Genomic DNA, 18,635 nt, shown 5'->3' with positions numbered 1-18,635 from the left:
GCACGCTGCATTTTTGAATCAATCCTCTGTGGTGTGGCTGTTCTGCTGATGCTGGATTTCTTGCTCCTCTGAAGCAAAGTTTGATCTAAAACTGGGCAAAGTGGGCAGCTGCTCCCTGTCCCTGAACCTTTGAAGTGCAATATGAGCTGATGAGGTCTTGACTTTTACTTTATTATTTTACTGTGGCTGAGAGGTAGAGCGGGTCGTCCTCTAATCGGAAGGTCAGCGGTTCGATCCCCGGCTCCTCCAGGCAACATGTCAAAGTATCCCTGGGCAATATACTGAATCCCAAATTGCTCCCAATGCTGTGTCATTGGAGTGTGAGTGTGTGTGAATGGTTACTGAGTAGCAGGTGGCAACTTGTACGCGCTTTCAAAAAGACTAGAAAAGCGCTATACAAATACAGTCCATTTGCCATTTATCTTGAGGCCCTGTCTTGTGGAGGATCTTTTGTTGCTCAGTGGCACATAGAGCTACAGAAGTTCTCTTTACCCAAAATTACCCAGATTACTAGACGGTGCTGACTCCGAACTCGTAGATTAGCACCGCTCTGTCAGTGCGTTCGGCATATGATCATAACGCCAAAAGCCACCTTCTGTGTCCAACTGGAACATGTCTGGACCATGTCAGATGAGAACACACTCAGACAGAACCGGTGGCATTGTCATTATACGTTGACAGACATCCGGAGTGCACCAGGCGCGTCCACATGCAGTGCGCAAAGGAGACGTCACTTGAGAACGCAATCGAACAGAACCAGTTGCGTGCTCATGAAACGCTGAAGGACAGCGTCAGGTAATAATGCTGCTGGTTACCACATAATTTAAGGAGCGCCAGTGGGCTTATAAGGCAGGCGGGTGGGTGGGGTGGGTGAAGTATGGGTCCTTCAAACAACTGACTTTTATGCGAGAGTCCAGAGTTCACTTCCTGTGTGGAAGTGGCTCTTCTGCCTAAACCTAACTGTCGTGATGGTCTGCGCTGTAAATACAAGGATCATGTTGCTTCATCCCACCATGTGTGTAAACAGCTGACGTAGAAGGATACCTTAAACGTCATAAGCAGATGCAGCGGGTCGCTGACAGAGCGGCACTATGTGATGAGTTGGGGTGAGAACTTGGGATTACACAGCTGTGTGGCCCGGCGAATAATTTGTATTTCCCAGGACAGCACAGGAATGACCTAATTACTATACCCACTTCCTTCCCTGTAACCTCATTTACCTCAAAGTACACCCACATCACACCACACCACTGCTTTGATGGCATTTTTGGGGGGATCACAGCTTGAGAATTTTCAAATTGTTCAGGTAATTTCATCAATTTTTTCCTTTTAGATTTGTTGAGTGGTGGGTGTTTTCAACTCTGTTTTCTTTAATCCTGTTTAAGTCCATTAATGCTTACTATTTCAGTTTTTGCTCCATTGTGGCACCATTACCCAGTAATGTCCATTAAAATCTAATTTATTTAATTTAATCTGAGTCCAAGCGCATAAGCAGTCACGCAATTAAACAGTAAGCGTCACCAATCATGCACACACACACAAACACATCCCTCCTCTTTTCTTACAGCAAGTGAAATCAGCATATCATTTAGTGTACAAGTAGGAGAAGAAGACGAGGGTGTGCAGTGTTTATCCAGTCAACTGAAGATGTGATTCAGTCTGCTTTCGGCAGACTCATATATTGGTTACACCTCCACATTAAATATGTCACTACTCAAAAGTCATAACAACCCCCCCTCCCCAAGCACCCACACATAAGGTAACACATATGGAGCAGCATATTAAGGCGATCACAGCATCAATATCCACATGGAAAATCGAGAACAGTATCTTGTACAGTTGTCTCTTTGTCCATTGTACTGTGTCAAATAAATGTTAGTGTGTATACTGCATAACACTGTAGAGAAGCTATATCAGATCAGCATGCGCAGTCTGCCAAATAAACAGCAAGCTCTACCAAGAATCTATCAGCATTTTCCTTTTTCATGACTAAGTGGCCATAATGGCCTCCTAATGCATTCATAATCTCTCCAAGAAATTCCTTTATCACTTCTGTTTATTCAGATGTGTATCCCTCTTTGGTAATTTAATCTGAGCATTTTGATTCATGGAGTGAATCATTAGTGAAACATCAGTGCTTCCTGCGTAAAATGGCAAATGAAAATGGTACCACAAGCCTACATTTTTTAATCATCGTGATTGGTTGTATTACATAGTGTTTTATGCTCTCAGTGGATTAGGGTTGTGCCAGTGGGAAATTTCAAACTGGTTTGATAATAACCCAAATATCGGAACAAACCGGTTTATTGAATTTTACCAGCTGTTCTAACTGACTCAACAGCTGCTCCTCAGTGTAGCCTAATAACATCATGTCCCAAGAGAACAGAGCGTCTAACTATCAGGAGGCATCGCATCGCATCCTAGCTGTGTCTATACTGAATCTATTAAATATGCACTTCTGTTACGTCATGTAAAAAAACAACATTTTTCTATCAGCTGTGCACTTGAGATTAGACTGTAGACATAAACATTTAAAAGATGGGTGAGTAGCCTATTTGCTGTCATCCTACAATTGTAACGTTAGTTTTAAAGCAAGAAAACACAGGTTTTATATTGTTTTTAGCAACAGTCATTTACCTTAGCAGAAACTTCCAGCTCCCTGGCAATCCCTCCAGCCAGCTGACACTGTTTTTTAGGGTTTTGTAGTTAAAAAAAAATGGAGGTTTCATATAAATAATTCCTCATTTCAACTTCATGAATCAACTGGTCCTCTTCCACTGCAGCACTTTCAAAGCGAGCAACAGATATAAATAGAAACACAGCATCCGATGAAAGTTCAGCTTGCAGCCTGTAAGGACACCTCTTTCATCAGCTTTGAATCCAAAATGTCATACGGGGGCAGTTGTAGTTTTATTTCATGGACTAACTCTGCCATGTCTCCTCTCATCAGCCCCAAAAAGTAAACAAACACGTTTTCCTGAAATTTGATCTCTCTTATCTTGCCGTCTCAGCAGTAAATTATGACCTGTTGGACACTAGCGGCTCCCTTAGTCCATTTATAAACATAATAGTATATTAGTCATGCAGTCATATTGCTTATTACGAATGCAATTTGAGTTGGATTTACCGCTGTGACTTTGGCTACTTTTAAATTTGCCAAAACATTTCATAATACCAAATGCATTTTCAGCTGGTTTGCATCAATAGAACCGATTTGAGCTAGTACACCAGACCAGACCAGCAAAAGCAGAAATTTACCCAACTCTAGAGTGAATGCTGTTGTAAACCAGGAACACGCTTACTGGACAACTCCACACACGAGCTGATGAGAATGTGTGTTTGTATGTTTGAGTGTGCATGTTTTTTGTGTGGATGTGTGTAAAAGCCATTGACTGTTATAATGGAAGTCAATACGACCTGTGTGATTCTGCATCCTGTGGGAGCGTTTGCCTTTGATTAGAGTGCAGCAGATAATGGCTGAGTGCACACGAACCTTAATTGTCTCCCTGAATCACTGCACTGTGACTTCTGACAGTAAAGCTGACATGACCGACTGACTCTTCTCTCTGGAGAACGTACAGTATGTAGTCAATTATGGCCTGGTGTTTGATAGTGAGGTTTGCATATGTTAGTCCAAAACATCTTTGGCTTTAGGATGCTTTAGTGATTTTAACCAGCTTTGTCTCATTACAATGTGGGTATGTGCAAATGAACTGTGGTAAACCTCCCTCCGTCCTACCAGCGTCCAGATCTTCCTGCTCACCTCTCATGTGTCATGTCATCTGGCAGATTTTCGTTGGCTCTAGGGCTGTAGAGAGAGTAGAGAAGTGGCTTCAGAAAGTGATCGCCTCTCTCTAGGCTGGTTTACATTACAGATTTGCACAAAACATAAGCTATATTTTCAAAATGTTGATAAAACACAATCGCAAGATGACTGCGTTTCCGTTGAGGGATGTTATGCAACTTCTTCTCTCAAAATAACATTCCAAGAAGCATGGCGATGTTGCAGGTTTCTTTCTATCGCAGCCACCGCACTTGCCATTATTAATTCCAATCCAAGGCGACATTGGCATGTTACGCAAACAATAATGGAAAGGCAAGCCCCTCATACATGAGAGCGGCCACATATGAGGGATTTCTTGGGGGTGATAGTCCACGATTTCACAGAGGAATTGTAGATTCAAATCTTCCTGATGATCCAGTAAACTTTTGTGTAAACTTTTATGTGATGCAATATCACGTCTTGTATCGCCTGCTGCATCATGCCCGAGGGAGCCAACTCCTACCGACAAGCACGTAGCCATTAGCCATAATGTGACCTATACAGGGTTTTTTAAGTGTTTCCATTGCAGTGTTGCAAAATATGGCTTTTTCAAATCGCCTGAAATACCACCTCAAGCAAAACCTTTTTTGTGATGTATGGTAATGGGTTTTCTTCCTTCTGTCTTTCTCTCTCAAACTTAGATCAAACTGTAAAGCTAGGCAGTGCTGATTAAGTGATTGGTAACCACATTTAACAAAAACAAAACTAATTCAACGACACCAGATTAAAAACTCTCGCACACCCTTGTGCACTGTAATCCAAGTTTCATTTATTCAGTTGTCTGCTGTTCTCACAAACCCCTCGTACATTGTCCTATGAAAAGTAACGCACCCAAATTTGTCGTCATCCCACATTTTTTGAAAGGCTGATCAATGTTCTGACGGGAGCAAATCAGGGAGAAGTCTCAAGCAGTCTTGCAAGGAGGCAGGTTGGGGTTGTCGATTGGTCACAAAAGTCCAGATTTTTGCCCTGGAGAAACTTTTAAGATATGTCCTCAGCATTTTTTTTTCCTCAATCTAACCACAGCAACCTTTATTGCCTAAACGTGACCTCCGTAACGGAACATTAAGGACATTTGTGGGGCACTAATTTGTATGATATCATATGAAGTGCAACTTCTCATCTATTAGGTCATATTTACAGGGAAGGAACAAACGACTTATGTGGTCGTGTGGGTTGGGGGACTCTTTGTTCCGTTTACAATTAACGATGGCAGATCTACCACTCAGACAACAAGTATCTGTTGCTTTCTACAGCCTAATGCAAACAGTTTCAATATGAGTATAAATCCAAAATGTGACAGGCCTGCCGTGCACATCTTACAGTTGCTAAGCTATGATTGGATAGTCATTGTTCGGGAGGTGTTTTTAGAGAACAGTCAAATCCCTGAATAATTAAAAGGTGGCCGTGATAAGGTCATTAGAGTTTAAGCAGGAGCTCCGGTCTTATCTGAAAGACCCAACTCCTCTGACAGTTCACCGTGTTCACGCCGTCAGCAGAGCAGCTCAGGAACTCTTTGATGCTGTCGCCAGCATGTCATCTCCTTCTTTTTTTTCATTCCTCTCTTTAAGAAAGTCTTGCTCAGGTTAACAAACTTCAAACTGTCCGCCACACACTCAGGGGTCTTGAATAGATTTACTCTTAAGGTCTTCTTGTGACAATTTAAAACAGGCCAATGAAAATGATTGATTACCTATGGATCAATACGCTGAGAGCTGAATGTTGTATGAGCTACAGTGCTTGGTTTTTATTTGTGAGTTAGTGTTGAGTAGTGATTGAGGCTGACAGCTGAAGATTGAATTGATTTCCAGGTTTTTGTTGGGTTTTTTTGTCATAATGCTTTTGTGTTTAATAAGAGAAGGTGGATAACATTTCAGTCTGGCCTTGTGTTGTTCCTGCTGAGTCTGATATAATATACAGTGAAACCTCAAAACAGCACTTTGATTCCCCTCGGGCCAGGCTTTAAGCTCAGACTAAAAGGTTTTTAAGGCTTGAAACAAACTTTCAGGTTAAAGTCATAACAGTGTAGGGGGGGTGAGGGGGGCTCTGAGGGAGCATGGGAAAAGATTGAGGAGAGAGTGAGGGAACAGAGAAGGGGAAGAGGCAGCAGTGAAAGGTACTAGTCTATTTTTACTTGTTATTTTTGCCTCCCCGCACGCTGCCTGTCCAATAAGCCCTTCTACCGTCAAACGCATGCAAGAAAGGAACTCTGGGAGATTTGTGCTGGAAAGTCTTTTCAGAGGAGTGAAGGGAGCAGAGTGAGGAGAGAGGCTGCGCTGTGATGTGTGAAAGACATAGGATAGCGGAAAAGACACAGCCTTTTTTTTTCCAACCAAACTTTTTATAGACATTTTGGTATTAAAACCTTTTACGGAATAACTCGCTCTAAGTTTAAAATAATTAGGGCTGTTGTCAACCAAAGAAAAGCTCAGTTGACTGACATTCTGCCTATTCTTCAACTAAACAATTGGTTGATGGCTAAAAAAAATCTGCATGTTATCTTTAAATTTACTAAATCGGCACAGTCTACCTGGGAGCGTTGTGTGTTCAGCAAAGCTAATTTTTCCTGGTCAGAGGTCTCCACATTAACACTTGCCCAGGGCAAGTAAACTCGGTTTTCAGCCAAGTGGAATGCCTTGAGGGAAAAATAAATGTGATCTCCAGTATAATATCATCCAAAAATAAACTGAACCCTAAAACATTTTTCCACTTGAGTTGCATCAAGAGTCCATCTCACCACTGAGAGTTGAGCAGGACTGATGACAAAATCTGACATACTGGGCACTATGGAATTTAACTCTGCTGTTGAAGATGTCAGATACAAGCTACTGTATGTGACAGCAAGTGTGCTACTTAATTTTAGCTTTAGTAGAAACCCACAAAAATGCTTCTTTTCATAATTAAAAAAAATAATTCAACTGGATACCTTTTGAATTCAACTTTCTCTCAGTCACAGAAGACGATGAGGCTTAATTGCCTTGTTAACTCGTCATAAAACAGAATAAAACCCAAACCGTCTTGGTTACTCTGAGTTAATAATTTAGTTAGTTAGTCCACTGTTCCAACAATCACCACCTCTGGTTTGGTCAAAGTAAATCCTTAATTCACCAAGTTAGATGTACAAAAAACATGCCGTTATCTCCCACCGACTCTCTCTGCTGCCAGCTGTTTACAGTCCTGTAACTTATCCCTTCGTTACTGAAATTGTCTTGTTACACCAGTAAAGACCAGAGACTGAGCTCTGGTGGTGCATGCTGTGCACTACATACAATCAGTTTAATGTAATGTAATAAATCCATAGAGATAAATCCAACACTGAATGTCTTCTGTAATTATTAATCTGTTCTGTGAATAAAAATGAGAGTTGCAAAATATTTAACTTTAGGTTAAACGTTGAACTTGCTACTGTCACCAGCCATCCAATCACAGTGAAGATTAGAAGGACAAATACCACATTGACCAACTATCACAGAGGACAAATACAACAACTGCCAATTTCAGCCAGGAAAAGAAACACTTTGATGGACACACAGGCATATTAACATTTGAAACATGAGCAAATTACCTTGCATTATGTTTTTCCTAAGGTTTTTGAAAATAATTTTCTAAATCTGCTAATTTCTTGAAATTTGCAGGACATTTCCTGCCAAGTTGTTTAGTGCCTTTTCCCTTGTTTTTTAAAGGTTTCAAACCAATTTGTTCAAGGTTCAAAGTTTAAATACTTGTGAAAGGCATCTGAATGCAGAAGAATAATTCTGATTTCTATTCAGGATTCAAAGAGTTAAAGTAACACCAGTGATTGTCCGATTAATGAGAATTTGGTCAGACAAGAGCATATCGACCAACCAACCGAGCAAACGACCAGCCTAAAAAATGAGGTTTACAAATGACATACATGATCACACTTTTTCCCCCCTTTTATTTCTTCAGGTTTATGAGAGAGGAACCAACGTGGAGCAATTTGTGACCCGTTTCCTGCTGAAGGAATCAGCCAATCAGATCCAGTCTCTCCTGAGCTCTGTGGAGAGCGCCGTGGATGCAATTGACGAGCAGCACAGCCAATCAGGGTGAGCCAAGGAGGGTATCACTGTGTCAGGCTGTTATGTGTGAAATTGGGAATGTGTGTGTGTGTGTGTGTGTGTGTGTGTGTGTGTGTGTGTGTGTAAAACTCAGATTGTCAGCGGTCATAATGGAAACCAGGCAGTGTTTTAAGCACAAATCATTTTTGGTTAAAATATCTGTCGCTCACTCACACACACACATACCCATACACACATTTTCTTCCTGTTTATCCCAATTTCATCACTTTTTTCTCTCGCTTATTCCTCTTCCTCATCCCCTGTGGATCCTTCCTTTCACCATCCTAATTCTTTTATCATTCTTCCCCCGCTCTCTCTCTCTCTTTCTATCACCCTTCCCCACACCAACACTGTTTTCTCATCATCTAATTCTCTGTTTTTCCCTTTCTCTCTCCTCCTCCCTCTTTCGCTTTTCCAGTCATCTACCTGCCAAGGTGAGTCCACGGATGTCAGAGAGGCGCAACGAAAACACCGTCCCTGACTATCCCCCTAACAACAGAGTCAGTGCCAGGGAGGCTGTCAGGACCATCAACACTGCTTCAGGTGAAGCATGCACACACACACACACACACACACACACACACACACAGTAGCTCCTCCTCTAAATTCGTGGTTGGAGGCCATCCGTTATGCACTTGTACTGTATGATTAGCCTCATATCACAACCTCTGGTGACGGGGACAACACTCTGGGTGAGCAGAAATCAAACTCTGGCTGCCACTCAGCAGTTTTTCATCCACTGCACACACACACACGCGCACACACACACACACACGCACACACACGCGCACACACACACACACATACACACACACACACACACACACACACTCATCCGTACATGATTTATTCGCCATTGTCAAACTCCTCAGTCAGCCACCTGCACAGGTTTGATGCAGCGTTCCGGCAGCAAACGGGCTGCACAGATAAAGTGTTGGAGAAAGAGAAGGGAGGGAGGGGAGGGATAAAGAGGGAAGGCAGAGAGACGAAGTTAAAGACGAGACGACCAGAGATGGAAAGAAGGCTGAGGAAGCCAAGGTAGAGAGTTTGTTAATACATCGGAAAGTGTTAAAGTCAAACCTGTAAGTGTGTATGATTCGAGTCAGCACTTAACACTTAAAATCTGCTATGTAGGGCTGTTTTTTATGGAGTGTGTGTGTGTGTGTGTGTGTGTGTTACAGCAGCGTAAACAGACACAAATTGATTGAGGCTGGTGGTTCTCTTTGAGGATGTGCAGGACCCTCGTTATTCTTTCTTTCTCGCTGTGCACATGCCCCCTCTCTCTCTCCCTCACTATTTGACTCTGTTACAGTCGGCCTCTCTCTCTGTCTCTCTCTCTCTCTCTCTCTCTCTCTCTCCCTCTCTCCCTCTCTCCCTCTCTCTCTCTCTCTCTCTCTCTCTCTCTCTCTCCCACCAGCTGGTAGTTAACACTGCAGCGCACGCTTATCTCTGCACTCTGCACCCACTCGAACAAATTGCTCGCTGAAGAAATGACACTTCAGAGGTTGTTGAGATACGGCATCACTGTATCGCAACACAAACTTCACGGACGAGTCAAACAAGAAAATTACAGTTGGGTCGATGCGAAAGGAGACGAAAGCCTCAAAGGGCAAAATAATCAATCACTCCTCAGATGTGTTTATTGACAAGTGTCAGTCAAAGGTGTGCGGTGCTGTCGCTTCAGGGGCAGCGTCTCATTTGTCGAGGGACAGCAGGGTTAGAAAACTTAAAGGAAATAAAAAATATACCTGACATACTGTGGTAAACATTATAAATGTATAAGTGATATGTACAGAATGTCACAGTGGCCAGCAGGTATAGATAGATAGAAATGAACTTTAAAGTCCCTTTATTGCCACTTTTACAGCACTGGTTCACTTTTATGTCTATGTTATCAAAAACTCATTGCATTGTCTGTATCCTTGAATTCAAACAAGCATGGTGAATTCAGTTCCTCTTTCTCAAACTTTTGCGAATTTTGCGGCATTTTTAAAATATCCTTTCTGTACATTCATGTATGCTAGCTAGTCTTCTTCCTAACTGCTTATTTGGTGCATTGCTGTGTTTCTTGACACTAATAAACAGTCAGTAAAAAGTATAAAACTAACAGAAGACCGTATTACGCTCCATAAGTATCAATCTGCGTCTGCTGTTGACATTTCAAAAATCACATTCAGATGGGAGGCGAACACTGGACCCGAATGAGAGAGAGTGATGCTGTCCACCAGCCTATCATGCAGATGGGAAAGGTGCCTTTTGGTGTCCAGATCTTATGCAGAAAGTATTGCAAACGCGGCAGTATTTAATGACTTCGGAATGAGAATGGGCTGTATTATATTGATATATTATTATTATTATTATATATTATTAGCTACCTAATGCAAGTAAAAGTCATAAGAGTGAGCATTCTGTTTAATAGGTTTTACTTTATCCACAATGTTCTGCTGAACTGTAGCTGTCAGCAACTACATTTTTTTCAGATGTAGGTCCCTGAAGGAAAATCTTATCAAAAAGGGGTCCGTGACCTAAAATGTTTACATTTAGGTAGCGGACACAAACAAAATGTTGAGAACTTCTGTTGTAAAGCAATAGAGTAAACTAACCCTAACCCAAAATCATACACATTTACAACGTCTCAAATGTAACATGATAATGATTTATTAATGTGAGATTGAAATGTTATATAATTTCACTAATGATATCGTCTGCACTAAAATACCAGCAGCTTGTAAATGAACATTCAAATCAGAGAACATCTATAAATGCCCGTTCAAAACTGGAAAAAGCTCCTGATGGTCATGTGAGTACTCACTGAGTGCTATAGAGCAAACAATCGAGCTGTTGTCACAGCCATTATTGATTTAGTGACTGATCAGTTAAGCAGAGATTAATCTTCTATGTTTTAATAAGCAAAGTGTTCGACATTTGACCCTTTTGCTGAACTAAATCTGTGACAGAAAACGACAGCGTTTACAACAACAGGTTACATAAAACATCGATATGTTCACTGTTAGAATATATACATCATATAAACCAAGGCCAGCTGTGTGTGACCGGATCAATTTTGTGAAGACTTAACATGAAAAACAAATTAGGTTTTGGAGAGTTGGTCGCTGTGACGTGATTTAGTGATTTGTGTCCTCACTGATGCAGTTAAGTGAGGAGAGTTTTTCGAACAGTTACCTGTTTCTATAAATCATGTTGTTTCACTGGGATGTCGCACACACACAGATTCTGACATTGCTGTCAGATTGGATGGGGATTGGCAGTGATGGCTCTTTATTGTCACATAGCTTTGATTTTGACAGCACGCTGCCAAACAACAGTTTACTCTTTATCTTATATCTCCAAAAATACATCCTCATACATGCTACACACTATGTTATGACAAAAGAGTCTTTTATTCCTGCGTGAGACTTTGTGGAAGTCTGATACTACCTGCTCAAGTTGGTAGAAATACACAGGAACACAAGAATATAAATACAGGGAAAAGTAACTGTCTTTGAATTTCAGTTGAGAATATTTTTGTGCAACTGTTAAACTCCACATGCTCTAAATCCATAGAGTAGTTGTTGATGGAAAATCCTATTTCACTACTTTTGGATGTTATTATCTATTTCGACTTGAGGGAATAGTTTGTTATTTCATGAAAATAGCATTACTTAGATGATAAGATCAATACCACTCTTATGTCTGTATGCCTAAATATGAAGTTAATACAGCAGCCAGTTAGCTTCAGTTCAGCCTGAAGACTGGAAACAGGGAAATAGCAAGCTTTGCTCAGTCCGTAAGTCTGCCTATGAACACATCTAAAGCTCACAAATGAAAGTATTTAATGGCGTTTGTTTAATCTGTACAAAAAATCAAAGTGTAAAAATAATTTCTGGACAATTAAACCACACTATAACAGATCCAAGCTAGCTGTTTCCCTGTGTCCAAGTTTTGTGCAAAGCTAAAGGGCTGCTTGTAAATTATTGATTAACCTGCCTTTGGGCAAGAATAAAATAAGAGATATTTTTAATTGAATAGTATCTCCTTTAATCGGCTAAGGATATGTGGCCCGCGACCCTGACCCAGATAAGGATGTGTCAATAAAGACGATAAGAGCAAGACATTACCCAGGCCACTGACAGTGACATAGCAGTCCAATAAAAAAAAGAACCAAGGTGCTGCTGGGTAGTAAAGTAGTCCCTAGTGAATACTGTACGACACAGTGGCCCTCATTTATCAATCTAACATACAAACCAGCGCAGATCTGAGTGCAGAAATCCTCCTACAGTAGCATTTGTGTGTGATTCATGAAGCGTTCTTGTCTCGCCGTTTAGTGCGTATGAAAGATCAGCTGCTGATAAATGTCACAGCAAAACAATTTTCATTTATCCAGCCCCAATATCTTCTGGGTTTAGAGACCTCGCCCCAAGAGTTTATGGCATGGAAAGGTGTAATACAACCAAGAGAAGAACTTTATCTAAGAAACTGACATGCCGTCCAAAACTAACGCTAAAGAGTTACCTTCTACCCAGAGCATCATAGTTTGAAGCGCAGAGCCACTGATGAAGCTGCCTTGTTATATGCATAGTTTCTTTTCAAAATAAAGGTCTGTGTCCACAGGAAACACAGCTTTGGTCACCTAAGTTCAAATCTCCTGTTTTTCAGTAAACGTTGCTCAAATCCATTTAACCATTTTAAATTCTATAGGACATCCCATACTTTCCAAAACTGGACATTGAAATTTTCAACTAAAATGTTGGTGAAATGTTTATAAAACCTAAAATTTCTTGTGAAAATCAGTGGTTTCAGGGGTTAAAACTATCAAAGCATTTGCTCTGGGGTTGAGAACTGGCTGACATACATGGTCTTCTGTATTTAAAATTCTGCTTTATTTATTTATGTAAATGCTTCAAAAAGCACTAATATACCAAGTGCACCCAAATGGTGCAACCCTTTGCCGCATGTCGTCCCAATTTTCTCTCCCCCTTTCCCGTCACTCTCTAGCTGCACTGTAATAAAGGCAATAAAAGAACAAAAAATAATCTTAAAAAAAATCTACAGATCACCTGAGATTTAAAATAAAGCTTTTGTTTTGAACTTATAAATAAATAAATTCATAAATAAAAGGTTTTTATTATTATTAGAGAGCTTGGCGCTAAACCAGTGGAGCATCATCGTTAATGAAGAGAATAAATTTGCCTGCTTCTGCTGCTCATTGCAAGTAAATGTTCAAAGCTCTTTTCAAAGTGCATATTATATATAACTCTTAAAAAATAGATAAATAATCCTCTAGAATCTGACAGAAAAACAATTTCAATACAGGAAGAATTTCAGAAGAGTTTTACCAAAACAGTGCATGACACTGAAGAAAAGCTCCAGTATTATAAGACTTCATTCTCATAGTGCCATCCAATTATATATACTGTAAACAGGTGACACATGTGGATCAACATAAGCATCTTCTCTAATGAGGATACCACACTTTGTGTTGAGCGTTGCAAATAAGCTGACTACTCATAGTCTCATGATGAAGACATTATTTTAGTGCTTTTTATTACACTTTTTGCAACATATGCAGCACAAAAATGTAGTTATTGTTACTTGTGTGTATCACACCAGCCTTTCTTGCTCTTTCTTTCTGTTATTGCATCAAGTTATATGCACTGCAAGTGACGCTTGGGAGTTTTTGTGTCAGTGATATTTATGCGTCTGATCTACAGCAAAGTATCACTATGAGCTGCGTTTTTGTTGCTGCATAGAAAAATCGATTCATGTTGGATGAAACATTAAAAGATGACAGCTCAAACTGACAGGATTTTCAGTTCTTCCTCTTTCAGAGTCATAACATCTGTCACCTGTCAGTAGAGTGTATCCCAGGATATATATGAGCTTATAGCGTGTCAGAAAAGGCGTCTGAGCTACATACTGCAGACGCAGGCTTAGAAATATTCATGCTGTTAAGTGATTTCAGCACAAGTGGTCACCAAATTAACAGCTATACACCACCGGTGGCACAGAAGCTGTTGGTGAAGGATAAAACGCTGCAGTATTTCCCAGCTGGTTTGGGAATTGGAATTGGAGCGTTTCCGGTCATTGTACAGCCTCCATGTTCTGATGAAGACATTTGGTAATATTGAGCCAAACTGCTGTGGTCTGCTTTATGTCTGCAGCAGATAAAAAAAAAACGTTTTTTGTCATTTTTACATTAAGCCAGACTGCTGGGCTCCGGCTGTTTTTTTTTCCTTTTCTTTTTTTTATCTGCTTATTTTCAGGTAATTTTCTTGTTACTTTTTACTAATTTCTGCTGATTTTGGGCCCAAAACTCAAACCAATTTGCTCAGGTTTCAAAGGGTTAAATACATCCTGATTCTAAAACAAAGCAAAGATGCAAAAGCAGCTCTAGTGCTCTTTGACAACTTCATGCTCTTTCACCCCAACCTCATGCCTTCCCTTTGTCACATCTCTCAGTTTTTCTTCCCCCTCTCTTCTATACTGCAGGCTGTAAAGAAGCTCTGACAGCCGCAGACCTTGATGTCAGCTGCGCTTTGTCTCCAGTCGGGACAAGTCGATTGATTAATGACTCTCAAATCCTCTCTCTGTCCTACTGCTCAACCTCCCCCAGTATCCTCCTGAGACCCAGCTGAAAAAAAAAGTTGTTTTTTTTTTTTTTAACGTAATTTAACCTTTAGGGGTCTGCTTTAAATATTATTTCAGTTGTTACTTGGCAAGAGGCGAGATATACCTTGAAAAATCTGAAAAATGAAAAATAATCTCTGTGTACTCTTCCTTGAATATGTCAGATAGCTCAAATTTAATAATCACTATTATAAGTCACTATTATAAACCCAAAATGAGTGTTGGATGCCAATTAAGTCTTCCTCAGGCTTCTCTTAAGATGATATGTCCTCTGACCATTAAAACCATGCTGCACTGCCTGGCTTTAAAGTTTTTCCTGTTTCCTGAAGTATGGAAAATGGCTGAAAATGAGAAGAAGCAAGTCCCCGCATTCCCCAAAGGACGTGGTTTAAAATGTTTATTTTCAAAGGCTTAAAATTAATGTACACTTCAGATTGTTAAGACTCTGCATATGAAGAACAGAAACAATATATCTTCATAAATTCGATCATTTATCTCCCAGAGAGGACAAGTATAAAATTCCAGGTCTCAGGAAGGTATATATGAATAACGGCACTTCTGAGTCATTTCTTCTTCCCTTATTGTTCTCCTTATGGTTGCATCCATATGAAGTCTCATTGAAGTTTTATCTTTATACCATGTTGTAAAAGCGTACAGAGAGGTATGTGTATGAGGTTTGTTTCCACTGTAAATTGAACAGCGTCTCTGCAGTGACACAGACAGTGAGGGAACGAGAATGGAGCAGAAAAGATAAAGCAGCGAGTGGGAGACATCGGGGGTTAGAGACAAAGAGCGAGGAAGAGAGCAAGAGGAGGAAACAGAATAAGAGAGCTAAAAATATCCACCGCCACCTTTAAGACCAGTGCATTGTCGTTTGCAGCGCTTCAGTGCATATCTGCTCTAAGTGCATCTGTCACTTTACTGAAGAGTTTTAATTGTAAATGAACTGCAGTTTATTGTTCAGTGCTTTCTCAGGCACAGATACACTCACAATCACACTGTGTGTGTGTGTGTGTGTGTGTGTGTGTGTGTGTGTTCATGTGCATTTATATTAGGGCTGCCACACGATTAATGTCTTTAATCTCAATTAATCACGGAATTTCTACAGTTAATAGTGATTAATTGCAGTTTTTAATCACGTTTTCAATTCCATTACTATGCATTATAAACAGTTTTGAAGTCCATATTGACAGGGTAAAGCAATATTTACCAAATTGTCTTGATTCAAAGGTCAACCCTTTGAAATATTCACGCCGTTTCTCCATCGCCAAAATTTAGCCTCACTTTGGAGCATTATTCTGTCCCTTTCCTAAGAAGCTAGACATGGTTCCTCGAGTCTTCTAGTTTCTTATGATGCCAGTATAGTCAATGTGGCCTTAAAACTCAGCCCAGTACAGCCTCTTAAAGACAGGAATGTAGGCAGGCGATTACCATGAAAAAAATGAATGTGTTAATCACGGACCTTAATCACATCTCCATTAACTTGTTAATGCTGACAGCCTTAATTTATATACAAGGAATGTGTGTGTGTTTTGACTTGTGGAAACATGGAGGAAGATTCTTTGATGTTATCCATACGTTTTATGGTGTGTTTCACAGATATTTCCCTGTGAGCACTAATTAATGTTTTCAGTGATAACGCCTTGACAGATTTATCGCCCACATTTCAAAGCAGTTTTTGCAATATTAAACAAAGGTAGACAAAAAGCAGGTTTCTTATTTTTTTTTACCAGTGGCTGTCAGTTTTGCCAACTGAAATGACAACAGCTAATTAGGCTAACAGTAGTTTGATGAACTGGTCGAAAACACCGTGTCTGGTTGGATTCAAGGATTCTTGTTTGTCATTCCAGCCATGTAAATACATGAGAAGAGCGAAGTGAAGTCCTCATGTCTCAGTGTTACTGAGCAGTCTGACGGCCTGAGTGATGAAACTCTTCCTCATCCTCTCCGTTTCAGCCCTCAGAGAGCGGCAGCGTCTCCCTGATGGCAGCAGAGAAAACAGTCTGTTGTTTGATCTCAGGCGATCCACTTCGCTCTTATTCTGCATTGCTTGATGTAGATATCCTGCAGGTTAGGGAGGGTGTAGTGCTGGGCGATCTGCCCAAAAATGTTCATCATGATATAAAATTTCATATTAATCCATATTGAAAATGATCTACCAAAAAATAAAATTATTATTTCTTTAAAGTTTAAAAGTGGATTTTTGCTCCGAAGATGGTTAATTGTGGTTTAACCCTTTGAAACCTCAGTAAATCTGCTTGGTTTCTTTTAAAAATCATGGGAAGAAGACAATGAACAACTTTACAACAAATGGCCCAAAAATTTACACGAATTTAGTCAAATGTTTTTGGGGCATGTCAAAATTTGTCGTTTTTCGCCATACTATACTATGCGGTTTTCAGCCATTTTTTTGACATGCTAAATTATGATGTTTTGGGCCCTTTTTTCGAGATTGTATTCTATGACTCGACTCTACAAGCTATAATATGCCATTTTTAGCCATCATCATCATGTATCATAGTTTTTAAAATATAATTATAAAACTGATAAGAAATAGTTTTTGGGACATTTTCCCATGTTTTTTTTCCGACAACATTTAATAATCCCTTCCAGCTAATTTTCAAATCATTTTCCTGTTACCTTTTACTTTTTATTTGCAGTTTTTTTTCTCATGTTTTCAAAAGAGATCGGGTTGGCTTCTTTTCCCCAAAAGAGGGTCTTCTTCAGCCACACATAAATGCTACTATAGTGAGGGCTTGATTTGTTTGTTTACATTTTATTCTTACCACCACAGCGGCTTAGATAGATGACGCATGCTGAGGACATTTTTTTCTTGCGTATTGACTTTGATGGACCTATGTCGTACCCTGCGATTCAGTATGTGATGTCATCGCACAGTCTGCATATATCAAACTTGATGTCATACCGACATTTATTAAGATTGCCGTTGCAGAGTGTAGCTTTACTAAACTTACACGGTTGCAGCAATCACAGTCTGCAGGAGGCTGTAGTCGTCTGAGATGATGGACTTTTTCCTCGTAATGGTTGTTGCTGCTTGTTTTTTTTCGTACAAGTATAGTAATCTTCCTTCTTTTGTATGGATTTATTCAAGTACAAATGTGTAAAATTGCATGTGTGCAATATGTGCATATATTTTACAGAATATATTATGCTTTTGTATGGTTGTGTGTGTAATGTACGTTCATGTGCAAGCCCAGCTGTGCCTGACATTATGGGACTGTGATGGTAAAGAAAATGGAGTCGCCATATGTTTTCCAGTCTGCAGAGACAGATGTCGGTAAAAATAGGGAAAAACAGTGGCTTGTAATTACTCTAAATAGCATTTGATATAGTTTTCACTGTTACTTGCTCAAGAAATGAATTTTCAAGTGGATGATTTTTCCACTTTTGCACTGTTGGACAAGCAGATACTGTTGATTAGTGTAGTACCATCAGCATGACATGTTCTGCGTTCATCCGTGGCAAGACGTCTTCAGTCCTGATGAGATGAGATGGTCTTCGAGAGGGTGGGAATGGATGAGTGGGTCTGTGCGAGGAGGGCAGAGGAAAGGCCCTCAGCTTGTAAATGCTGGCTTCTCTGTTTTGTGTTATTTAACTTGTTGAGCTTAAATATTTAGCATCCTAATCATTGGCTGTCAGGCTCCTAACAGCAAAATAAATTCTGATGATCTTACATAAATATAACAAAAAGTTGCTAGTTAGTATGACACAACTTGAAACTTATATTTCAACAAGACAAAACCCACACTGTTTGATTGACAGGTAATCTGTGGGCAGCACAATGCAACATCCCCACAATTAATGATTAATAACAAGACATGATGTTGGCAAATCTTTATTCCTCTGCATTAATGTGTGGTTTGATGAACATTGAGCTTGAATCTCTCATTTTTTGGTTGTTGGACATTGCACTGCATTTCCAGGCAGAGTATATTTTATCGGTGGCAATGGAACCCATAGAACTGGTTTTTGGGTTAGCCAAGATCAAACTTGTTTCCAGAAACATGTTGATATTGGAAGTGCTTCATAACCTTTGATAACATTCAGAAAATGTTCTGCAAAAGCAAGTCTATCTGATTAAAAAA

The 18,635-nt window shown here is 40.0% G+C and overlaps 1 protein-coding gene across 1 annotated transcript in view; it reads left to right on the top strand.

Annotated features, from left to right (window-relative positions):
- Nucleotides 1–18,635, top strand: part of necab2 (N-terminal EF-hand calcium binding protein 2) — a 141,264-nt gene that overhangs the window by 69,354 nt on the left and 53,275 nt on the right. The window contains exons 6-7 of the mRNA XM_042496124.1: nucleotides 7,754–7,890; nucleotides 8,321–8,445. Of these exons, the coding sequence (XP_042352058.1) occupies nucleotides 7,754–7,890; nucleotides 8,321–8,445 (262 nt within the window). The remainder of the gene's footprint in view (nucleotides 1–7,753; nucleotides 7,891–8,320; nucleotides 8,446–18,635) is intronic.

This window comes from Plectropomus leopardus, chromosome 11 (assembly GCF_008729295.1).
Source record: "Plectropomus leopardus isolate mb chromosome 11, YSFRI_Pleo_2.0, whole genome shotgun sequence".
In the NCBI taxonomy this organism is placed as follows: Eukaryota; Metazoa; Chordata; class Actinopteri; order Perciformes; family Serranidae; genus Plectropomus; species Plectropomus leopardus.
Note: the sequence above shows the minus strand (reverse complement) of the source record. Positions and strands in the feature narration are given on the sequence as shown.